Below are 23,984 nucleotides of genomic sequence, written 5' to 3'. Positions count from 1 at the left end.
ATCCGCTTGTGTTTCCACTCTGGCAACGGCTGCAAATTGTACGGCCTGGTCTGGCTTGCTCGGATCTGCGCGCTTTCCTTCGTCCTTTGGCAACCCGGCCCCGGGATTTTCTTCCTGCATCCCTCTGCAGTTCACTGACTGTCTATGCTTACGACTGCATTGCTTTTTTTACATTTTTGGGTTTTTATTTCGCTCCCGATCCCTGCTGGGTCGATTTGTTGTCTGTTATCGCCCAATTCGACATGGATGGGCCCGGATGAAGCGTCTATTTCCGGAAAAGACGCTGCCCGATATGTTTTCTATAAAGTTATATATACCTTCGAAATGTCTCTTTTCTTACCACGGTGTCGATATCCTTTCACTGTCTCTCCATTCGTTGACTTTGGATTTCGACTCTTCCTTCACGCTCATTCCCTTTGGATCTTCATGCATAATACCTGAACTCTGAATCTTTGTTGACCGCACCATGCCATACCTCCGCCGGCACACCCGATGGCCTCCATCTCCCTCGGTGGAAGATGAATATGTTTCTTTGGCCCGCGAATTGCATGGCTTGTCTAACCTGGGGGAGAAGCCCGGGCTTGAAGGCGTTTGTGCCAGAGGGACCATCAACCAGGAACCTATGATTTTGGACTTGGACCGTCGTTCCCCAAGTCCTCCGCCGCTTGTCCCCTGCACAGAAAACTGTTCGTCAGATGAGGGCAACGGCCCTCCTACGCCTCCTGCAATCGATGTCAGTCGCAAGCCGTTCTTCCCGGCCATCAAAAACCTTTCGTACGAAGCTTGGCCAATGTCCCCTCGGGCTGGTACGCCCCCGCCCCAATCATTCAACTTTGGCGACCTGTCGAACATTGTTGCGGAACCCAAGCGAGGATTTACTCCTCGAAGCTCCAAACAGCAGTTGCTTCCCGCTCAACAAAGGCCCATCCCCACGCCTGACCGTCGTCCGAACCCGGTTACGGTAAAGCCGAATGCAAGCCAGACCTATCTGACCCGAGAAAGCCCACCACGTCGAGAATCCTCCCCTGGCGCTCTGTCTTTTTCCCGAAAAATGGAAGAAAGATTCAGACGCCACGAGCAACGCCGAGCCTCAAAAGTTGAAGAGCAGAGTAGTCGTGAGAGCCTTCGCAGCTCCGCTACTGACTCTGTTGTTACTCCATTTCCAAGATCCATCAAGATGCCTGCAGCGACTGAGAGGTTCTTCATCACCCAGTCTGCATCTGCTCCGCAGTCTCCAATCCGTGAACACCACCGCATGTCCCCAAGATCGTCGAGAACCTTTGATCTTTCTACGCCTCCGTCACCTCGCCGTATGCCGTCGAACGTGGTACCTCCTTCACCAAGGAGGACAGTATCCTTCCCGGACGAAGTACAATTGATCCACGCGGTCCCAGGTCGAAGAATTGAATCCTCACCTCGGCCGTCACCGCGGCTGTCGCCTCGAGCTTCGCCAGCACCAGCTCGCCGGAGCAGCTCTTCTCTGGAGTCAAAGCTTCCAGCAGTCGCTAAGATTTCAGATCTCCGTCTCTCGCCTTGTCCTCGATCGGTGCAGATGCCTGGTCACCAGGATTGGTCCACGATCAGAGGCTTCGATCACTTGCATATCTGCCCTTCCTGCACGGAAAACATCTCCAACTCCAAATTCGGCAGTTTCGTCATCCCTAATGCCCCCAAGTCTCGCAGCGACCTGATCAGTTGCTCCTTTAGCGACCCCTGGGCCCGACTGGCATGGTTCCAGACCATTAAAGAAGACCTCAACCACCTCGACATTCTCTACAAAATCACCCGCGGAACAAGCGTTTGCCCCGGCCGCGACAAAGCCACTGAGTGCTGGTACAAAGTCATCGACCCAGAGACAAAAGCCCATCTCCCCGGCTTCAACGCCTGTCCCGCTTGCGTCCGCAACCTCCGAATCCTAATGCCTACCCTCCGCTACGCCTTCAAACGCAGCACCGTCAAGGACAAGCGCTCCTGCGACTTCGTCACCGACAGCCCCCGCTTCGTAAACTACATCGACCTGCTCGACCGCGCGGCCAACCGTGCCGAGCGAGAAATCCCACCCCGTGCCAAAATCCCTGAATTCATCGCCTACGCACGACGCAAGACAGCCCTTCCGGAATGCCGTCGCGATCGCCCGAAGTACAAAACCTGGCACTACATCCCTCAATTACCTGAATTCACCGTCTGCGAGGACTGCTACGAAGACGTCGTCCGGCCGTTCGCTCAAGACGACGAACCCATCGCCAACAAGTTCACGAGTACCCCACGCCTCCTCCCGGGTACTGACAGGGCTTCTCGCTGCCGCGAGGCAACCTGCCAGTTGTACTCGCCGCGGATGCGCGCGAAGTTCAAGGATTCCGTGCAGAGAAATGACTTTGGTTTTCTGAAGGCTGCTGTGTTGAAACGCTTTGGTGCGGAACAGGTGTATCAGGCGCGGCGGTCGAAGTTGTTAGGGCAGTGGGATCGGGGGTATGATGTTGATTTGGAGTTGAGGAAGAATAAGGTGCCGTGGAGGAATGGGTGGGAGTGAATTACATTATGTTTTAATTGTTCGGCTGGTCCGATGTGTATAACAGTGACTATTGTGACTTATTTTATTGTATTTGGTAATGTTAAATAGGCTTGACTCGAGAACATAACATAAATGCTATTTATTGACCTATCAAAGCCATTTTATATACAAGACCAACCAAACCAAACACGCCATAAACACCAATGCACCAAACTCATAAGTCAAACCTAAGAGAATAGTAGTCCAATTACCCAACCAATCCCACAACCTCCCCAGGCCACCTCCTCCCCCAAACTGCCGCTTTAGGTGGGACTCTCCCCCCCATCGGCGCCAGAACCCTTATCTTCCCCTTCTCGACGTCAACATCTGCAACATACAGGAAGCCCATGATACTTGCGTCGCGGACTTCGGAGGGGGATGCAGTGGGTGGGGCGTGGGTGACTGCGAGGAGGGAGTTTGCCATTGTTGTTGGGAACGGTGGGGGGAGTTTTTTGAGGGGGGGTTCGTTGTTTTCGTTGGGGGAGGGGGTTGTAGAGGTGGTGGTTGTTGCTGCTGGGTCGTAGGGTGTTGTTGGGGCTGGTACTGGGGTTGGTGTTGTACCCGGGAGAACTGGTGTGGAGGTGCTTTCTTCAGGCTGAGATTGAGTTCCGGGGTAATCATTTATTCCACCACCTGGCAATAACGACTCCAGCTGCGAGGGATCATAATCATCCTCATCCTCATCTTCCGCCCCAGCGACGTTATAAACAGCCATAGAATTGAAATCCAGCTGCTGCGCATGCGGGGAAAGCGTGATATTGGTCGTCGAAGACGCAGATGATAGTGACAGTGCCGTAGATGCAGTTGAGGGAATGGGGTTTCCGAAAAAGTATGACCGGATGGCTGCTTCGCGGACGCCCTTCATGAATGCGGCGTCGCGGTCGACGCAGCCGCCTGATTTGGGAAGTTTGATAACGGAGATGCGTTCGTCGGAAGCGGCTGCCGAGGCGGAGGAGGTGGGTTTGTTATCGTAAGATTTGAGCATGGAGCTGTAGAGGCGTTCGGAGCCGAGGACGAGGATTGTAGTTACTGCGTCGTTAGCATCTCTGACATGGGTAAAGAAGGCGAAGGGGGAAACGTACTGGAAAACTCCGTGACAATATGATTGATCACCTCCAAACTCCCCGGCCTTCCATGCCCCAGAACCCCAGGCGTATCAACAATAATCCCCGTCTCACGCACATCTTCATCCTCCGCCATCCTCCCCGTAACCGACAACGCCAATCTCGACAAAACAGGCCGATACAGCGCGCCCTCATTCTCCAACGGATTCTGCGATGGATAGAAATACACCAACGGCAACTTAACCGGCACTGGACTCGGCCCAGACATCGGACTATTCCCCCATCCCTCCTCGACATCAATCATCGTCCGAAATGCAGTCGCCGTCAACGTCCCAGGAACACTCAGCATACCCTCCGTCGGGTCCACATTAACTACGAGTGGCTGGCGCTCCATCTTGGTCGCATACGCAGTCAGAATCTTCGCGACACTCGTCTTGCCCGCGTTCTCGGGACCAACGATCAGAACCCGCGGGCCATCTTTCCCTGTAGCCTTAGCTTCTTGTCGTAGTGTCTCCAGCGCAAAGTGCACGTTTGCGTATTCCACCATCGGCGTCTCCTCTGCTACATATTCGCTCTGGCACCCACCTGCGCCGTATCCGCGCGTCGGGCCACCGAGACCAGGGAAACCAGTGCTAGTACCCGTGGCAGTAGCAGTGGCTCCTCCATTTACAAGACCATCGATCGTATCTCCGGCGCTGATTTCCAAGGTGCAGCCGTGCCATGTGTAGATTGCGGCTTTAGTGCCGGAGAAGGTGTAGGTTTGGGAGGCGGCGAGTTCGGTGCCGAAGAGTTCTGCAGTGCCGGCTAGGAGCTGCAGAAACCCTGTCAGTATTCATGTATTTATTGAATGTAAGCTGCAAAGAAGGGAGGGACGTACCTTGACTCTCACTGTCGTCCCATGGGCGACTTCAAACCTCCATTCTGACCCTCTGGCCAGACTGACTTGGGTTGGCGGTGCGGGGGTGAACTCCGTTTCCACGGAAGTTTGGGCAAGGTCAAGACCCGGGAGAGACATGGTGTCTCTTTTTAAGAAATTGAGTATGCGCTTTTCTGTTGAGTAGTGATGAATGCGTGTAAAAGAAAAGTGAAGGTGATAGCTAGCGGAGAAGCTGTTTTGCTTTGTTTGCAGCAATTCCGAATCAGGTAATTTGCGACTAGCCCAGAATATCTGCGACTACGATATCTTCAGTCGAACGCTCCCAACTACGCCATCTTCCATAAAAAGAATCTACTGAACAGTCTGCCCTAAAGTTGATATATATAGACCATAATCGATTGAACCTACTTGACGCATTATCAAACACCTGCCCACAGCTCCAACCCTTTCCCAGGCAAGAGACACAGGGTCATAAATCAAATACCAGGTATCCAGAAATAAGAACAAGAAAAGGAAAAAAAAAAAAAAAAAAAAAAAAAAAAAAAAAAAAAAAAAAAAAAAAAAAAAAAAAGGGAAAAGGAAAAGGAAAAGCCCATGAACAAAGGAACGTAGAAACAGACGCTTCGCTTCCGATCTCCAGGATCCCGCCAATTGCTATATCTGCCATACTGTAGCAACAGAGTGAACATTAGAAAGAGGTGTAAGGTGTCAATACAATACATCGAAAACCAACAGGGTCAGAAGGGCCCGGGGTGAAGAAAATTGAAAAACGAGGACGGGGATGTCGGACTGAGAATAAGGAAGGGAATCAAGGACTGGACGTCGTTCCGAGAAGGTATCCCCAGGAAGACTGAGTAGACAATAACCGAATTAAAGTAGAGCATACTCTGCAGAGAGGAAACTAAAAGAAGTAAGGAATCGAGGCCCTTTATGCAAAGTTAGACGTGTCCCAGCAAAGAATGTCAAGAGTACTTACGCAAGGGCAAAAGCAGCTGTGACTCCAACCAAGGCACGGTTCCTCACTCGTTCCCGCTTGAGCTTCTCTTCCAACACCTTCGCCCGCTTAACACGCTGGGTCGAAGCGGCCTTGGTCTCTTCGTCCTCCGAGTCTTCACTCAGATCATCTGGCTTGCGCTTTTGAGCGCCCTTTGATGATGACTCTGTGGGCTCTCCCTCTGCGGCTTTGCTGTCGACTGCTTCTTGCACCATCTCTTTTGCCTTGGCAATCATCTGCGCCGTGTCCTCTGCGGAGGGTGCGTCGGGGAGGAATTTGACGGGCATCTCAACCGAGAAGGTGGTCTGCTTCGTCTGAGCGTCCTTTGCCTTGTCCACGGATTCTTCGACATCAACCTTGACCTTCTTTTCTTCCTCTTCTTCTGGCTCAGCCGGAGCGGCAGTCTTCCTCGACCTGGTTGTTGTCCGTGGCTTCTCCACCACTTCTGACTTTGTTTCCTCCTCGTCGACTTCCACACTTTGCTCCACGGTTCCATTGGCCGACCCGGCATCAGCATCCAACGACGACTGAAGACTGGCATTTGCAGCATTCGTAGCAGCAACGTTAGCCTCCTTGATGGCCCGCGTGGTTCTGGACTTGCGTGGCGAAGCAGCTCTCTTGCTAGGCGATGCGGACCGTCCCCGTCTGAGTCGTGTTGCGGCAGCGGAAAGTTGAACGGGAGCTTCGATCGGCGGGATGTCGAATTTGGGAGGGGGAGTGATTTGCTTCTTGGCACTCGATGGGCTCTGGACGATATCGGTAGGATCCAACAATGCACGAACCCAATCGAACATCTGGTACTCCTTGGCTAACTCCAAGGCTGGATAGAAGCGTCAGGATGATATACAGTAGTTTGGAGCTAATCTGTACTTACCGAAACCCGGCGAAATCCATACATTACCCGCAATCTCGTCCTCACTGGTCTCCTCCCGTGCCTTGAGGTAATCACGCTCGGATCTTTCCTCCTCGACCTTCGCCCACGGGAAAGCGATCTTGAACATGCCAGTAGCGCTCACGAATCCATCCTTGCTCCGCCGCTGTGTGGATTGCGCATTAATCACTGACAGCACCTTCCCAAGACGCACGGAAGTGGACTCACCATCAAAAAGTAGGTCTCTGGGTGCTGTTGCGGAGTGTGCGAGGGGAAGATCTCAGAGCCTTTCAGATCCTTAGGCAAAGGCGCGCGTAGATGAGCGTACTCAAAGGGACCCAGGTTCTCCGGGCGAGTCGCATTGGACGTGCCGATCTGCGTCGCCTTAACGGCGAGATTTGTCTTTCCCAGACGACGACGCGTCAGGAGATCATCGTCTATGGTCGTACAGAGAGCGCATGTTAGTCCAGACTGTTATGTATTGATGCTACTTGATAGCAGTGTGTTTCCGGGGTGATGCGCGTGACAAAACAGCGGGCGATGGCGATGGGGGAAACCTACAAGCAGGGGCACCATCCCCCGAGATAAGAGGGTTATTCTTCTTGGGAAGAGAGCGCGCCATGGCGAAATGAACAATCTCGAGTCAAAGACTTGAAAAAGCTCAGAAAAATATGTCGGGGTGGTCAAGGCTTCTCTTCTTAAGCAGTCAAGGAGAATGAGGGAAATGCGACGCCGGCCACGTTGCAGGCGTGTTGTTTCTCGCTCTCCGTAGTTTTAGCGGTTGAGGGAACCAAAACGTCACCACAGAAACGGCGCAGTAAACACAGCACAGCTGAATTAGGAAGGCGCACCCAGCACTAAAGCGAAAAGAGCCAAGATAGATGCACAACGGTGATTCACGTTTCTTGACGGACGATCGAATCAGCTGCTTAAATCCACAAAAACAACGACGAGAAAATCAAGTGGGCGGGCGGGAGTTTTGACAGTATTCGTACGGTACTTTGCGGTCTTGGCATGGTAGACATGGACCAATGGATGGTGCTAAAAGTCACCTGATTTACTCGAAATGGTAATACTTGTACCGTTCCCCGGTAAATGGTGACAGTACAAATTCTCCTGCCTCAGACATGCTCTGTACTTGTACATTGCTTGGTATGTGCAGCTTCCCAGAAGAAAACAAGGACCCGAATGAAGCCAGTAACGCTGCAGAAGTTAAGGATCTAAGATAACCTGGCATATTAGAATTGGAACCGATAGGTTGTACTACTACGTACAGAGAACTACTTCCCCGCTCTGCAAGATATGGATACCAACTGCTCTCAGCACAGCATCCAGAGCGCATCAATAGGTACTTGTAAGTATTTGATACCCGCAAAATAACAGTAGAGTAAAGAGTACCCATTGGTACTCTGTAAATGACTATTTAAAGCCTGTCCATGCTAACGGTGATCTATGTCCGATGCAACGGTCAACCACCGAACCATAACCAACGCAAACCCCTCCTTTCTAGAAAGATAGAAAACATCTCCATTACTACACGTAGCTCTCTATTAACAGGTAATAATACCATCGCAGCACAGAGCCAAGTCTGGCCCCTGATAGTGTCACCGCCTTTCCACGCCCCCCACCATCCTCCTGGACTGTGTCAACCAACCAAAACAAACCCCCTGTTGCGAACGCTCTTTTTCCCTTTCTTCTCTTTTCTCTCCTTCTCTATCAATTGAATATTCATATAGGTACGTTGTTTACTATTTTTATATGGAGACTGGCCTGGTACCCGGATAAAGCTAATCTATCTTCTATAGCTCTCCTCATCCCGATACCCCACCAACCCAGGAACAACCGTCACAATGACCGACCACCACGAAGATGATCTCGCTGCCTCCAAGACCGAGGGCTTCAAGGTTGGAGAGAAGAAGACCATTGAGGAATATACACAGTTGGGTATGCTCACTATCTGCACGGCTCCTGGCATTTATCCCGTTCCCCTCCTTACCGAGTATATCCTGTGACACCTGTCGACATACAAACTTAACCCAACTACTAAAAACACACCCGCTCGAATAATATACTGATCTAATGCTTAACAGACCAAAATGACGAATCCCTCAACCGCTGGAAGGCCTCCCTGGGCCTAAACAGCGGCGAACCCATCGGTGACCCCAACGACCCCCGCAAATGCATCATCAAGTCCCTCGCCCTGGAAGTTGAAGGCCGCTCCGACGTCCTCATCGACCTCTCCGCCCCCGGGGCTCTCGACAGCCTCAAAGATAAGCCATTCACTATTAAGGAGGGCGCTACGTTCCGGATCAAGGTGGTCTTCCAGGTGCACCATGAGGTGCTGAGCGGTCTGAAGTATCTGCAGGTGGTTAAGAGGAAGGGTATTCGGGTTAGCAAAGATGAGGAGATGCTGGTGAGTTTGGATTATAAGTCTGGTTAGTGTATGTGGGTGGAAGCTAACTGGGTAATAGGGAAGCTATGCCCCCAACACAACGGGCAAGGTCGACTACGAGAAGAAATGTGAGTTTTGCTATTGCGCTGCAGTGGACCGGTCGTATGCTAACTTGACTAGTCAACACCGAGGAGGCTCCTTCGGGCATGATGGCTCGTGGCCACTACAATGCCGTTTCCAAATTCGTTGACGACGATGACACAACTCACCTGCTGTTCGAATGGTCGTTTGACATTGCCAAGGACTGGTAGACTTTGATAGTTATTTAGCATTGAATTTTTTTCTTTTTGCCTTTTTGAACTTATCGTGAGCAGCGTCGAGTTTTAAGCCATATACGTCTGAAACGAGTTTCCTTCCAACGTTCTTGCGCCTATAGCAACATTGGAGAATCCATTGAAATATCAAGGGTATAAACCGTATATCACATCCCAGAAATTGCCAATACATGCTTCATCATATGCCAAGTTTCAAGACCAAGTATCTCAGATCGAAATAGAAAAGGGACAGATAAACTCCCCGGGGTATCACAAAAAGTAATCAATCACAGGACTTTGGCCATCCTTCTGCTGGGCCTGTTGCTCTGATCGATGGATATCATTCTCCGGCGCAGCATCGAAGATATTGAAATACCGCTCGCCCGTATCGCTCACTTCAAGCACACTAGCCAGGTTCCCGCACCGGTAGCAGTAGTTCGGCGCACTCCAGACAGTACTCAGTCGGTCATCGTAGAGTACCTGGTAGCCCTCCTGGCACAGTTGATGCGCGCGCAGAATATGCGACATGCTGTTTACCTCGAGGAATTTCCGAACCACCTGTGCTCCGAAAGTATATCCAGCCCCGCGTGGGGAGAGCGAGAACTCGTCGCGTTCGGTATCGGGGTCTGACCAGACCAGATCGGCCATGGGGCCTTCGTGTGGGATTTCACGGAATCGGTCGATGATCTTGATCTGGTCAATGGAGTGGATCGAGGGGGAGAGGCCGCCGTGCACGCAGAAGATCTGGTCGTTGATCACGACGCTCAGGGTGAGGAAGTCAAACATGTCGGTGAAGTAGTGCCAGACGTTGGCATTGCCGTATTTCCGCGCACACTCAGTGTAAAATCCGTATGACTGAGTCACGCCGCGGGATTCATGGTTTCCACGGATGAGATGGACACGCTGGGGGTATCGTAATTTCAAGCAAACGAGGAGGGAGATGGTTTCCACGCTGAAAAGACCACGATCCACATAATCTCCTGCAATTGTGATACCAATTAGCTCGGAACCAGAACCCATGCCCCATTAGCCAAGAACGTACCAAGAAATAGATAATTCGTGTCCGGACAAAATCCTCCAATCTTGAATATCTCAATCATATCAAAAAACTGCCCGTGAATATCACCGACCACAGTAACCGGAGCCGCAATGTGGACAACATTGCTCTCCTTCATCAACAGCTCTTTCGCTTTGGCGCATATTGCTTCGATAACCGAGTCTGCCAGCAACTCTTTTCGGTAGAGTCTCTCAATGCACTCGTCCAAATCGATACTAGCTGCGAAACAATGAGACACGGTTGAAGTAACGCAAGAAGTGACATGATAAGAGAGCGAACGTACATGGTAAGCCAGGCATTGCGGCTAAATTGCGGCGTTGGTCCAACGCCTAAGGGTATTGTATTGATATTCTGGAACACAATCGATCGATAAACGAATGAGTCGGTCTCGGGAAGATATGCACACGCGCTCGAGGATAATCGCAGGAATCGTAGTTAAGCACTATGCCGGTAAGGAGGAAAAAGGATCTCTAAGAAGCAATTCTGCAACAACTCGCATCATGACCGACAGTCAAGCCGCAGTACAAATGAAGGAGTGACGGCCAGTCAAACCTGCACACAAGCTTCTAAAGAAGAAACACGTTAAATGAATGTCTATCCAGCCAAGCGAGAGGCCTAATTATAACTCCATTGTCGGAAATGATCTGGGCCGTGAGCAATTCGGATAATAAGGAGTGGGCAGTCGGTATTCTGATAATGTTTGGGGCTGCCCGAGCGTTCTGCCATCTGGCACCGCCTGCTATCTGTAGAGGGATTCCGTAGAATAAGTCACGTGATTCAAGTAGACCTCATGCCTTCCTCTTAAGGAAAGTGTATTGGGATTTCACATGATTTTGAAAGATACTGTATCTATTGGCACTATATCGCAATGCACAGTCAATTACCTTTAAGTAAGAACTGACTCACATTTCTGTATAGAATCCACCGCCTCTTCGTCACGTCGGTGCCTGCCCTAAACGTCATGCAAACTGGGTCACACTTTCCTTCAGGTTGTCTAGCCTCATCATAAGTGCGGGATCGCCGATTCCCACGCGGGAATAGCCACGACTATTGCGACTATGTCACTCCTGACTATTTGTGTATTGATAACTCGTTCACCTTGCGACTCGAATCCAGATCATATCCGCGAATATCTACTACAGGGGATGTTACTATCGTCCAACCACAATCATTCATAGAACTTTCAAACAGCGAGGCTCAGGAAGAGCTCCCTCATCAGTTGTTCGCCAACGTCCTCCGTCGCCTCCCAGTCGACAACTTGCTGCCGCGCCCCGACTCTTCCCCAAGTCTCTTCGTCTATTAGGTGAGTGATGATGTAGCTCACTGCGCGGTGTCACCTCTCGGGTGTCGTTCCTGAATGTCCCGTTCCGGACCCAAACGCGAGGATACTGGCTTTAGCGAGCGAGTGCTGCCTGCTCGCAGGGTATAAGTAACTGCTCGTCGCCCGGCTTTCTCTTTCCTCTTTCCTTCTTACAACTCACTCTCGCACCTTCCTTCCTTTCCAAGCTCTCTCTGTATCTATTCCTTTTCTCTTCAAGTTTACTTGTTCATACTTTCCCATACACTGCACTCTTTCTTTCCTATTTCATCTCTCTCGCTCGCACTTTTCCTTGCCTGCACTGCACCTCCATCTCTTGACTGCTCCTTCGACCACTCGATGCCACACTTATACGCAGCCACAGTAGCACAACAGAAGCTAAGTACTTCATTTCTTTCTTGTCTTTAGTTTTTCCCAAAATAGGGCGGTCCCGCAGCCAGGGGTTTTACCTAATTTCTGCTGCCGGTCGCCTGAATTGTCAAGGTGCATTCACGCATTTCTGGAAACTTTATGATATCACCTTTTAATATCACACGGATGCTTGCTGGAGATAGCTGCACAAAGAGACGCCCTTCGGGGAAGAGTGCAGTATAGCCTGTGGAGTCCATCTATTTTGTCAGGGTGCTTCCGTGCACCTCTGAAGGTTCTTCTTTGCCCTCTGTTTTTTATGGGTGCCGTGAAGGTTTTTCTAGCAGTTGAACGTTGGCTGATAGGAGATACAAACTTTTTTAGGTACTCAGAGAACGACCTGACTGGTGTTCGATGACGACATGACATCCTTTCCACAGAAGCTAAGTATCCCATCTCTGTCTTGTCCTTCTTTTATCTCTTCCCCTTGGCAGACCTCGCTTCCAACACCGTAATCTCACAGTGGAGGCGAAGTAGTAGAGAGGTATGGTGACCACACGGATACAGCTGCACAACAGACGCCCTTCGGGGAAGAGTGCTATGGGGTCTATCCAAAATTGTTCTTTCTATTTTGCATCCCCTCCTACCCTTGTCCAGTCAGTCCACTATACTGAAGACGTTTACCCAAGAGGTCATCGCTCGCAAAACGGCGTTCTGTAGTATAAGTTTTGCTGTTGGGCACATTCCCTGCCAACCACACAACTTGTCAGGATGCTACCGTGCATCATGTGCCCTGGTGACTAGCAGTTGAACTTCAACTGATAGGAGATGCAAACCCCCCTAGGTCACCCATACCAGATCCTACCCCTGATGAGTGAGTGTTGGCAAGGGCAAGGATTATAGTGGGTGAGTTCCAACGCACCTTATCTCAACCTGCCCAGTAGTTGACTGATCGACCATGAACAGCGACAGCGGAGAGTGTTTGCTATACAGGGACGTGGGCATCAAGTCATTTCTGCTATTGACATGATGTTTGCGTTTCATGTATATAGTCGACTGTATATAGTTGGCTAATGGGACTATGTTCATGTCTTACCATTAACCTGGTCACGATTCACGGTGCCCCTGCGTAGTAACAAGTGAAAAGGACAAGCGCTCGTAGTCACTCTTCCTCAAGCAACTGGTGACAGGAGATTATCCCGAAGCTATTTTGCAGAGATGGACTCATCATAGCGATGTAAACATGTGTGGGAAAGGGACGTTAGCCATGTTCAAGGATAATTCTAGTGTTGGTCTGTGCTTTGTCAATCATTCTGACGCGGAGTAGATCAGGAACAACTATCATATCTATTCACTATCTATGCTATGTATTCTAATTCCCCGACTACACTCGTCAACGTTCTATCTAACTCCCTAGAGCCATTAAAATGAACCAAGCAACCGTTCCAAACTCATGAGAATCTGCATCTCCAAACCCATCCTGTCGTGGCATAATTGGGTAGCAATCTCAAGACTTAATTCGCACTTCAGCAATCCTTTGGTTACTTCCATCTCTTCAAATCATGGGTATAATCAGACAATAGCGAGATCATGAAAGCTCACAAGTTCCTTCTTCGGATATTTGCAACTCTTGACAGTCATCGGGAGGGTCAAAATCTCGAATAAAGTGTGTCTGCTTTGAAGTACGGTGTAAACAGACAACCGTTCTTGTCTTGCAAAATAAGACTATGAATAACGTTCACAGAGGACCTGTTTGACTGGTTTATTGTGTGGTGAATTGATGCCCAAAACACACAATCAAACTCAAGGATAACGCTCAAGGGAAGTATACTCAAGTTGAACGAATGCCTACTAGATGAGCGAAGGGTCCACTGCTATGTACGACAAACGCGCAGCGGAGAAGGATTCATTCCAGGATGCTCAAATATCATTTTGATAGCATGAAATGCCTTTGGAAGGCCCACGTTTCTATACGAGGACTAAATCCCTGAGCCTAAGTCAAGCGGACAGGTACCTATGATAATGCCAAATTTCCCTGATGACCCAATCACCGTGAGGAGATGCCTTCTCTTCCCCTTAAAGAAGGAAGCGGACCACTGGGCATCCTACTATCTTCAGGTGTACGGGCCTAACCTTTTAGTTTCACGAAAGAAAGGTATTAAATTAGACAGTCGCTAGTAATGGACTGACATGCTACAGTGTAACAACGGTACCACAGAGTGCAACCGACAACCGACGATAGAAGCCGTACAAGGAGCGGGTCATGGTGGATTCAGCCAATTAGCTACTTGGACGTTGCTATTTCACTTCATCCCAGCGCCAAATGGACTTGGGTCTCCCATAAACAGCAGATTTTGGGGCCATGAATGGAAGTCATACACCGACAGGCAGTTGGAGAACCAATTCAGGATGCTCGAATAAAAAAGCTCAATAACATGCTATCAGTGATATACTACATTAGTACAAGCAACAATGCCTAATCCCTCAAATCAACAACAACCTGTCCCTCCCTCCCAAGTTCCCGCCTAACCCTAGTTCCCATCTTCTCACTCAACTTCATGATCTTCCTCTGAACCCATTCATGGTCCTCATCATCCACATCCAACAATGTAACCTGGAACCGATCACATCTTGTCGGAAAAATCTCCAACTTATCCAACATCAGCCTTTTCCCTTCTCCTCGACCACCGCCATCACCATTATCAGTACTGACGACAACCCTCCAAACACCCCCCAGATCATTCCGGAACTCCTCATTCAACGCATAATCATCCACGAAATCCCCACATCCATACATGATCACCGCTCCCTTATACCTCTCAACGCCCTGGATATGATGTGCAGAGTGTCCATGCACGATATCAACGCCGCACTCGTCAATGAGAAAATGTGCCATGTCACGGATCTGTTCGGACGGTTGCCACGTGTAATTCGGACCCCAGTGGATGGAGAAGATTTTCAGACTTGATTCGTCTGCTTTGGATTGGGAGTGACAGGGAGTGGTGAGGAGGGTCTTCAGATGGTGTTTTGTGGAGGGTGTGTAATCGATGAGGTGGAACTCAGGGATGACGGACCAGTCTCTGGGGTGATCAGAGGCTGAATATACGTGTACCTTGTGCTTCACCTGATCACCTTCAGAATCTGACCTCCTCGGAAGGTCAAGTATAGCCGGCAACCTCGCCTCAACCGCATTATCCCCCACGCCCGCAAACTGCACACCAACCCCCCTAACTCCCCGAATCGTATCCCTAAGCCCCTTCTCGCCAAAATCCACTGTATGATTATTCGCCAAACTAACAAAATCAACTCTCCCCTCTCCCAACACCCCCAAATTCCCCGGATGCATACGATAATTAAACACCTTCCCAGCCCACTTATCCGTACTCTCCGTAACCGCCGTCTCCAAATTCACCAGATTCAGATCCCCCCGCCGGAACAATGTTAGCGCGCTGCCCCATGGAGACTTGTGGTTGTAGGCTGAGAGGTAGGGGTAGCGTTCTATGAATGTTTTAATTGTGTTGGCGTAGTGTGGGGAGGCGAGGTGTGTTGGGAAGAGTTGGTCGATGAGGCGGGCGAGCATGACGTCGCCGGTGAAGTTTAGGGTGTAGGTCGTCGGTGTCGAGCGGTGGGGGTGGGGGGTTGGCATTTTGGGTTGTTTGGGAGGGGTGGGGGGGGTGAGGGATCTCGATGGAGGTCATTGCATTTGCTATGTTTTATTGGATTGGTGTTATGGTTGTTGGGAATGGGGGCTAGTATAGGGCAGGGCAGCGTATATATATACTGGGTCATCATGATGACATCAGGGCATGACTTCAGTCAAGCATAGTTTGATTATTGAATGTTCATAAAGCTCATCAGAATCACTAGAAGCCAATCCGAATCCGAAACTGTAACTGTAACTAGATTATCGACGTTACATAACAGTGAAAAAGCACAAGAGCCGCCGTAAGTCTTTTGTCAAATGAGATGAGTTTCGCCTTATCCTGCCAACGCTTAAACAAACATACAGACCCGGTAATTCCCCTTTCTGTTTTTATCCATTTGCCCAGGGTAATTCTTGAATTCATAACAAAAAGATTAGAAGTGGTATACATCTCACCGCAAACCCACAATTTGCGCCAGACAGGTATTCGAGATAGAACAAAAGAACTATCATCGATTTGATTAGATTCGTGTTATTGTCCTAGCTCCGCCAGTTCACGCTCCTTTGCTCTTAAAATCTCGCGCATTTCTTCGGCTTCCCGTTGCAACTTGATCCGTCGTTCAGACATGTATCCATCTAATTCATTGACACCAGGCAATGATTGTTGCGGTGGCGGTGGGTGAGCAAGAGGTGCGGCTTGAGACGGAGGGTGATGATGATGCTGGTGCGGCTGATGCTGAAGATAAGGCTGAGGATGTTGTTGACGACCAACAGGAGCCGGAGAATCTTCCTGGCGTTTATCGGCGTGGTTCAAAAGAGAGGAGATCGAGCTGAGACGAGTTGGTGGAGATGGGTTAACAGAGGACATAATGGGAGGTAACTGATTCGAACCCGATTCCAATGTTGTAGGAACGGATGCAGAGTCGACTGACGATTCTGCGAGGGTTCGCTTCTTCGGGTTACCGGAAGGATTGGGAGAAACAGAGCGTCGACCAAATTGTGAAGAAGCGGGAGAATGGCTAGGCACACCCATCCGTTCTGGTTGCAACAATCTAGGCGGCGGAGGGTGATGGGGGAGCGAGACTGTCCCTGACCTGTAGCTTGTAAAATCGACAGGCGGTGGTGCAAAGGTGAACGGTCGTGCCTGAGGCGAGCCTCTACTCATTGGGGGATAGTGGTCAACTGGCTCTGTACTCAAATAGCGATAATCGTCTTGACTGTGAGCAAGTCCAGCAGGAGAAGCCTCTGGTGATGCGGAGGAACCGTTGGAGGACTGAGTGGCCGCAGTCGGAGATTGGTCTCTCAGTGCGGGAACGACCCGCTTCCTCCGCTTAATGATGGTCTTTTTCATTGTCGTAGGTCGATAGCAACCGTGGAGCTTGTAATAGAGACCTGTTACGGTTAGCTCACAGGAATTTATAACAGAAAAAGAAGGCCAGCATACCGCAAGCGTTACAAATAGGGTGACCAAGCTCGTCTCGGCGCCAGAGCGGAGTGACGGTCGTGCCACAGTTTTGACAGGAAACCAATATCGTACCGCCTTCGTCCGATGGCCCGTTTTTCCCCGATACTTCTGGATCTGGCAGTACGGGAGGCGGATTCTCAGACTCTGCGCTCGCAGCTCTATTCCAAGCATGCATTGGAACTGCACCGCGAGGCGTTGCCTTGTAGACACGGTTGTTGTATGCCGGGCACCCATCGCATCCTTCGGCACCACCGGTACCGTTGCAGTTTCCACCACCAGGACAAGAACCTTTGGGACCATGATTGCATCCTCCACTGTGCTTCGTAGCAGTATCTGTCGAGGGTACCGGCGAAGTAGGCTGTTGCTGTGCACCGTCCTGATCAGCTTGACCACGATTCCGTTTGGTTGGTCGAGCGACATTTCGGGCCTTGAGATAAAGGCCACAGGCGTTGCAAATCATGGCTCCAGTCGGTGATCGTCGCCATAATGGGGTACTTTTTGTTCCACAGTTACTAAAGCCACGAATTAGTATCGACTGTACTATCGCATTTTTCTTTTCTTCTTCTACTTCTTCTTCTTCTTCTTCTTTCCCCCTTCGCGGAATACGTACCTGCAAGAATGCCCCAAAAAGGACGAGTCCTTTTGAGACTTGGGTGAAGATTTGTCATTTGCAACAAACGACTCAGAATGGACACTTTCCGCTACTTCCACTGGCCTCCCATTCTGGTTGTCCTCCCAAGGACGGTCGACCATGTGTTCGCGGCCGGCCTGAGCCGACGAAATCAGCTGCTGAGCAGCATCCAGATCTTCTGCTGAAGGGTGTCGCGAAAGGACGTCGGGGTTCCGCGGGATCGATCGCGCAGCATCCATCTGAGGAATCGATGCTAACATTGCCACCATCAAGCACCACTATTGTTATTGGTTTCTCGGGGGTAAAAAGGGTTGATCGCCCGGGCACCAAACGACCAAGGTGAGACGAAAGAAGTAGCGGGGGGCAAATTGATCAAAGCGCGTGAAAAAAGGGGATATTCGTGGTATCACAGCGTCAAAAGTCGGTCAAGACGACAGCAAGGACCCGAACAAAAATGGGGATATCGAAGACCCAACCGGGGAAGGCAAACCTGCAGAAATATTGCAGGCCGTCAAACCCAACAAACAGGGACAGCAGATCCGGGGATCTGGGAAAAGGCCGAAGAAGGGGATCTTGGAGTCCGGAGGTCAAAAAAAGGACACGCTTATCGATCAAGTCACCGGAAGGAAAAAGCCGCCACCGAAATATTTAGTTTTGATGTCTCCTCCTGTTCACAGGGGTTGATTCGAAAGGAGATTGGTTGAAAATGATGAGATAAGAGTGGCGATTCAGGGAGAAGTTTGTTGGCCAGGGATGAAGAATGGGAGAGCTGGATGTGTTGGAAAGGAATGAAAGAGGGAAAGAGAAAATTGAAGGGAATCTCAACAAAAGACACGAAGAGAGATCAATAGTAGAAATGCCAATAGTCTGGACAAGGAAAGGGATCTGCGAGATGATGGTGCAGATAACGGAGAGGGACAGGGAGAAAGGGTTCAACAGATGGATAAGATGAAAAAGATATCAGGAGAAGAAAGATTAGATGAGGATGACAAAAGAGGTGAGATGAAGAAGATCCAGAACTTTTGCTCAGGATCCGCCCACCGCCCAATTGGCGCCAACGGTGACCCTAAAAACCAACAATCCTTATCGCCGGGTCTGATCAGTAGTAGCCTGGAGTATAAGTACGTATTTTTGTCGCGAGCCTAGGATACCTGAAAGATCCTGTGAGTGCGTATGCTTTGTACTCAGACAAAGGATCTACGCCCTTTCTCTTTTAGGGACTTTTTTGGCTTTTGTCCTCCCAAGAAAAAAGTGGGCTCCCTGCAGCAGTCGGGACTCTGATACTAGTCTGTGGTAGTTTGTTCCCCGGACTGTCAGACACGCGCTGAGGTCAAGGCAAGCCGTTCGAGTGGGATGACTGGTGGCAAAGACAAAGGCAAATAAAGTAGAGTGGAAAAAACCGAGCACAAGGTAAGGTTATTGCTTTCTTTTTTTTTTTTTCAAGCACGGACAAAAAAAGTAGAGAGGCAGAAGAAGGCCGAGAGATTACTGAAACGGGAGTCAGGGCGGTTTCCCCCAGATCGAATCACTGCGGCTCCATCGATGCTTGTTTTGGTTTAGCGTTATGGACCTAATTAGAATGCACCTTCCCTAGTTGGTGCTAGGTGGAGTCTAGCCCTAATAAGCCTCTTTATTTGACTTCTTATTGGCTGGCTGGACAGGGATCCTCAGGTCAGCATTATCACTGCAGTCCTTATTGGATGCGGATGTTTCCAGCGCCTTCCATTGTGTGGACCCGGAACAAAATATATCCGCTTGGTAGCTGATGGATGACTGATAAGAATAGAACGCTGACGAACTAGATCTTTTTGTGATTTTATTGGTCAGATGGCTGGATTTTATGTATTCGGTTACACTATTCCGTGTATTCTTGGTATGCAAAATGACACGCAAACAAAATTAATCGAGCAATCAGAGAGCAAGCATAGCAATCAGCCAATCCTTCTCACCATTGGCAATGCAACCCTGTGCCATTTTTAATCAATCAGTCACATGCAAGATCATATTATCTGACATTTAGATTGATAATCTCTGTCCCACCACTATGGCGTGGTCAGGATGACACTCGGATACTGACAGGTCATCTACGATCATCTCCTGATTCTATACGTGGATAACCCTTGCATTCATCTAGACTTCGTCTCGGACATATCAAATCCAATAGTAGATCAATAATAATAATAGTAGTATCCTCATATAGTACACACACGGACCACGGCAATTACACAAGCCAAATATACTTCCTGGTCACTCATCTCATGATCAACTCCTCCAATCCTTCCGTTTTCACATGACTCTCAAGTCATCGTCAAACAATACATCCCGTTCGTGACACCCGTGGCACTCATCCAGAATCGTATTATGCAGAAATCTTTTGTTTCCCTCTTTCTTTCCCAACGCTATTGTCAACGCATAGCCACGCGCTATGGCGCAGATACTCAGACCTGCTCGCCATACACCTGCTCAGCACCCCAGCCCTGGTCGGCCTCGCGCATGTTCGATGGGGGCTCAATCGAGGGAATGAATTCCAGAGCCAGGTATCCGAGACCGATAAAGCCAACAAGCGAACCGGCGATGTACCGCAACACACCGTCGTGCAGCAGAAGCGATCCAACAAAGATATAAACTAGAACCATCAGTCCCCAGTTTGTTTTGGCCAATGAGGCTCGAGCGGGAAATGGCAAACTTACAGACACCACGACCCAAGAATGAGAAGAGGAAAGAAGCATAGCGGTAAGCGTAGTCAGGGATTGTGGGCAAGAACTCCAAGCCACCAAGAGCTAAGCAATGTGAGCACATGTCACTACTTCACTGACATTGGTTCACTCACCAGCACCAAAGATAATCACGTATGTACCCACGATGATCGAGCTCATCGACGCGGGGAAGAATTGGGCAATACCACCAAGCACCATGATCACAGCCACGGCGAGGTTAACAATCCGGCTACGACAGTCAGCCGTGATTCAAGCAACACATAATCACAGACAGCCACTAGGCTGGCTTCACGGCATAACATACAAAATATTGGAGAAATCCATCTTGGCGGGTGTGTATAGCGGCCACGTATTAACAGGGGTAAATTCGTAATAGACGTCAATAGATGAGATTTAGGGAAAAGTCGTATCGGAAAGATAGAATATATGCGAATTCTCTTCTTTATTATCGAATTAATCGAATTAAGGAACTAGGATAGGAGCAGAGCGTCCGAGTTCGGAGAATACTGTAGCCTTAATCAGGTCAGACGTCTTTGGATGGTTGAAGCGCACCGCGCTCAGGCAGGTAACAGCAAATTGTATACTCACAATAGCACCTGAATGGCTTTCTGGACAAGCAAAATCTAGCGACGAAGAAAGTGTTTGTATCTGGGAGAAGCAGAAAGAGCGCGTTGTTGGGGAGAGTCGCAAAGCAACCCGTCGCAAGCGGGTCTGCCAAGGCTTGTATGCTGATTCAGCGTGTCTCGTGACTGACTGCGATATTGAGACGGATGCATTGATATCATCTTGTTCAGTTGTTCTTGTGGGAACTGTGGAAATCCTATGTGGCGTATGAATGCTCAAATTACAGATCATATATAACTAGACATTCTAAGACTACATTACGTCTCAATGGCTCCCTGTTTCTTCTCCAGCCTCACCATGGACAGCCCATTGGCAAACTTGCTCATCTCCAACGGATTTTGGTCAAGCTCAGCATAGATCGTATCCAAGTCGGTACCGATACCAACTTGCTCTGCCGTCTGGAGGCTCCGTACATCAACAAAAGGCGCCATGGATGGCCATACGCTCTGCACGTTATTGAAGAAGAGGTCGGCTCCTAGGTCACCTAGTCCTTTGATCTCTTTGATTAAACCTCGCGCTTTGTCCCGGTTGTTTCCAGATTTCTTCAGGAGATTGTTAAGGTCGCCATCTAAGGAGATCATGTGTTAGTAAACGCCGTGATTAAGTACTATTGATTCGAACATACCATATTTCCCATCAACCAAATCGACCAAATTTCCCAAATTCGTGGCGCCCTGCTCCCTATATCTATTATACCCTCCATCTTTCAATACCATAGTCCGTTCATCCCAGCTACTATTTCTCAAGTTCCCAATATCATGGTATCCAATCTCAATAATGTGGCTCACTGTCCGCTGCGTTAGGTCATGAGAGATCGGTCGCGATTTCAGCATGGCGTCAATAGCCATCGCAAGTATCGTTTCCGGGGCTGCAGTGAGGGTTTCTTTGGCCAACGGTGTGCGGTCAAGAGGTGTGAGGCCGAATTCTTCAATAACTTTATGGGCTTTGGGTTCGTTCACGGTACTATGTTGCTGGTTTTCTTCTCCTTCGTCCTCGTCTTCTTCTCCTTGTCCCTCGTCACCCTCACCACCTTCGTCGAAATCCTCATACTCTTCTCCATCCTCTACATCATCCTCCGGTTCTTCCGGTTCTTCCGAATATTCTGGCTCCTCTGTATCTCCATCTTCAGCCGGTGCCTCGGATTTGGCTGTCTTATTGGGTGGCTGCTGCACCTCGAGTTCAGGCGTTTGTTCTTGGCTCTGCTTGTAGTTCTTCGAGTCGCGCTTGCGCTTCTCAGTAGATGGCGGTGGGTTAGGAGTTGCGTTTTCGGAGTTGTAGTCTTCGACTTTGGGGGGTTGGTGCTTCATTTTGACTGGTGGTAACAGAAATTACGTGTTCGAGGATAGTCAATGTAATATGAGAAAGAAGATATCTGTAGAGGGTACTTTAAAAAGAGGACATCGGTATGACGTCGTGATGATGCGATTCCCACATTCCGTTTTAGTATCTGGGGTAGTGTTCCATTAATTGATACTCCAACGAAAATGCCCTAACTATTGCAAGTTTACAAATTCGCCCTACCCGTCCCCAAAACCTCATTAACCAACTTCACAGCACTACCCGCACACCCAAACGAAGCCTGATACCCAAATCCTCCATGTCCATAATTATGCACAACATCAACACCCTCCACGCGCTCCCTCTCAATCCTCGGACCACCCTCCCTATATGGTCTCAATCCCACCCCATGTCTAACAATATCCAGTCCCTTAATCCCCTCGCCTTCCTTCACAAGCCCCGGATGAGCAGCAATAGCGCGCTTCATAATCCGTACCGCGAGATTCGGATCCGGTAACGGATCCCACTGATTCTTCTGATACGAGCCACCCAGAATCGTACCACCACCCGCTGCACGGGTCATAACGTAAAGAACCTCATCTTCACCATCGTCCGTACCAGATGTAGCAAGCATGGGACCCGGGTCGTTGCGGACGACCACGATCTGTCCGCGGATCGGGTAGAGTTTGTCATCGAGGACACCGCCTAGGCTCTTGGAAGAGAGGCCTGTACAGTTAACCACGAGGTTGGCTTTTTGGCCGCTATGGTGGAGGGTTGCGGCGGAGGTGACGTGCTTGATGGAGGCGCGTTTGAAGGTTGTGCCATTTTTGCGGCATTGGCCGACGAGCCAGGGGAGGTATATTGTCGTATTGATGCAGACGGAGGTGAAGCGAGAGGCGTTGTCTATTTCAGAGGAGAACTCGCTGGATGGGAGCTCTTGGAACTGTAGGGGTTGGTTAGTTGGAGGGTGGGTGTTTGTAGGGCTGTGATAGGGTCGACATACGTTGGGGACGACATCTTTGAACCAGGGATCTTTGCGTGCTAGTTCCGAGGCGAATAAACTGGCGCTCTGGTCTTTTTTGCGGTTATACACGAGCGCATCGAGAAAATGGATTCCAGCTTCTGGGTACTTCTCCGTGATTTCTTTCAGGAAAGGCCAAGTTTCCTTCTCCCATTCTGCAGCAGAGGATCCACTTTTGCCGAATCTATTGTATTGATTAGTGGGATGCTACCTTTTGCGAATATATTTCTTAAAACATACGGGAAGTAATTGGCACCAGCCCAAGGTGAACAGTATTCAATATCATAATCGCCGGGCATATGCTTCGAGACTACCGTGATGCTATTGGAGGCATTCTTGGACAGAAGATAGGCGGTGGTGAGTCCAGCGACACCGGCGCTGTCATTGTCTGTCAGTATCTTTCCCCGCAAATGTCAAGATACAAGGTTAACTAGTCGAGTGTGCATACCCCAGAACCACGATGTTGTTAGTTGCCATTGTTGATTGTTGTTTCGTCCTGAATCCAGAAAGAGCCAATTGAGGATTCTAACACAAAGGAGGTCCTTCCTTCTTCCTCATTAATATACAATACAAGTTGACCGCGGAGTTGGCCGCGGGGAAACGGCTTATCACGATCAGATTTGGTCCGACGCGATAAGGCGTATCGTATGTATCGGTCTGTATATTTGCATTGTTTGCACCTGTGGTAACACCAACATAGCCATGCATTGAAGCACAAACTTTGTATATTTTAATGAGATGAACACTTTACCTATTGTTTAACCCTGTATTTGCCCTCAATTCTATAATTAACTCTCACATACAATCTTCAGATGGCGG

The 23,984-nt window shown here is 49.5% G+C and overlaps 9 protein-coding genes across 9 annotated transcripts; 2 read left to right on the top strand and 7 right to left on the bottom strand.

Annotated features, from left to right (window-relative positions):
- Positions 1 to 466: 466 nt before the first annotated feature.
- On the top strand, positions 467 to 2,530 carry EURHEDRAFT_516251 (uncharacterized protein; the record flags this gene model as incomplete). Its single annotated transcript, XM_040786458.1, has 2 exons — positions 467 to 1,310; positions 1,395 to 2,530. 2 exons carry the CDS (start codon positions 467 to 469, stop codon positions 2,528 to 2,530), a joined length of 1,980 nt encoding a protein of 659 aa, XP_040637663.1.
- A 229-nt stretch (positions 2,531 to 2,759) lies between these two features.
- On the bottom strand, positions 2,760 to 4,630 carry EURHEDRAFT_516250 (cleavage polyadenylation factor subunit CLP1; the record flags this gene model as incomplete). Its single annotated transcript, XM_040786457.1, has 3 exons — positions 2,760 to 3,580; positions 3,634 to 4,426; positions 4,493 to 4,630. 3 exons carry the CDS (start codon positions 4,628 to 4,630, stop codon positions 2,760 to 2,762), a joined length of 1,752 nt encoding a protein of 583 aa, XP_040637662.1.
- Positions 4,631 to 5,063: 433 nt separating this feature from the next.
- On the bottom strand, positions 5,064 to 7,319 carry EURHEDRAFT_413572 (apses transcription factor). Its single transcript, XM_040782201.1, has 5 exons — positions 6,919 to 7,319; positions 6,586 to 6,794; positions 6,361 to 6,523; positions 5,469 to 6,306; positions 5,064 to 5,418 (listed from the first exon to the last, which is right to left on the bottom strand). Exons 1-5 carry the CDS (start codon positions 6,977 to 6,979, stop codon positions 5,394 to 5,396), a joined length of 1,296 nt encoding a protein of 431 aa, XP_040637661.1. The 5' UTR covers positions 6,980 to 7,319; the 3' UTR covers positions 5,064 to 5,393.
- Positions 7,320 to 7,949: 630 nt separating this feature from the next.
- Positions 7,950 to 9,197, top strand: EURHEDRAFT_103335 (rho GDP-dissociation inhibitor). Its single transcript, XM_040777664.1, has 5 exons — positions 7,950 to 8,093; positions 8,163 to 8,301; positions 8,448 to 8,770; positions 8,829 to 8,877; positions 8,930 to 9,197. Exons 2-5 carry the CDS (start codon positions 8,208 to 8,210, stop codon positions 9,058 to 9,060), a joined length of 597 nt encoding a protein of 198 aa, XP_040637660.1. The 5' UTR covers positions 7,950 to 8,093; positions 8,163 to 8,207; the 3' UTR covers positions 9,061 to 9,197.
- A 136-nt stretch (positions 9,198 to 9,333) lies between these two features.
- EURHEDRAFT_378607 (serine/threonine-protein phosphatase) lies at positions 9,334 to 10,419 on the bottom strand (the record flags this gene model as incomplete). Its single annotated transcript, XM_040779090.1, has 3 exons — positions 9,334 to 10,043; positions 10,106 to 10,339; positions 10,404 to 10,419. 3 exons carry the CDS (start codon positions 10,417 to 10,419, stop codon positions 9,334 to 9,336), a joined length of 960 nt encoding a protein of 319 aa, XP_040637659.1.
- A 3,777-nt stretch (positions 10,420 to 14,196) lies between these two features.
- Positions 14,197 to 15,447, bottom strand: EURHEDRAFT_413567 (CapA family protein). The gene has a single exon (XM_040782200.1). It carries the CDS (start codon positions 15,430 to 15,432, stop codon positions 14,263 to 14,265), a length of 1,170 nt encoding a protein of 389 aa, XP_040637658.1. The 5' UTR covers positions 15,433 to 15,447; the 3' UTR covers positions 14,197 to 14,262.
- A 514-nt stretch (positions 15,448 to 15,961) lies between these two features.
- Positions 15,962 to 17,785, bottom strand: sreA (siderophore transcription factor SreA; the record flags this gene model as incomplete). The annotated part of the gene is made up of 3 exons (XM_040779089.1): positions 15,962 to 16,821; positions 16,874 to 17,406; positions 17,505 to 17,785. The coding sequence occupies 3 exons, from the start codon at positions 17,783 to 17,785 to the stop codon at positions 15,962 to 15,964; spliced, it is 1,674 nt and encodes a 557-aa protein (XP_040637657.1).
- Positions 17,786 to 19,963: 2,178 nt separating this feature from the next.
- EURHEDRAFT_516244 (uncharacterized protein) lies at positions 19,964 to 22,173 on the bottom strand (the record flags this gene model as incomplete). The annotated part of the gene is made up of 5 exons (XM_040786456.1): positions 19,964 to 20,151; positions 20,216 to 20,305; positions 20,356 to 20,471; positions 21,158 to 21,434; positions 21,492 to 22,173. The coding sequence occupies 5 exons, from the start codon at positions 22,171 to 22,173 to the stop codon at positions 19,964 to 19,966; spliced, it is 1,353 nt and encodes a 450-aa protein (XP_040637656.1).
- A 197-nt stretch (positions 22,174 to 22,370) lies between these two features.
- Positions 22,371 to 23,642, bottom strand: EURHEDRAFT_458909 (FAD-dependent oxidoreductase; the record flags this gene model as incomplete). Its single annotated transcript, XM_040784542.1, has 4 exons — positions 22,371 to 23,087; positions 23,148 to 23,349; positions 23,406 to 23,543; positions 23,614 to 23,642. 4 exons carry the CDS (start codon positions 23,640 to 23,642, stop codon positions 22,371 to 22,373), a joined length of 1,086 nt encoding a protein of 361 aa, XP_040637655.1.
- Between the last annotated feature and the right edge of the window lie 342 nt (positions 23,643 to 23,984).

Source organism: Aspergillus ruber (assembly GCF_000600275.1).
Source record: "Aspergillus ruber CBS 135680 unplaced genomic scaffold scaffold00018, whole genome shotgun sequence".
Classification (NCBI taxonomy): Eukaryota; Fungi; Ascomycota; class Eurotiomycetes; order Eurotiales; family Aspergillaceae; genus Aspergillus; species Aspergillus ruber.
Note: the sequence above shows the minus strand (reverse complement) of the source record. Positions and strands in the feature narration are given on the sequence as shown.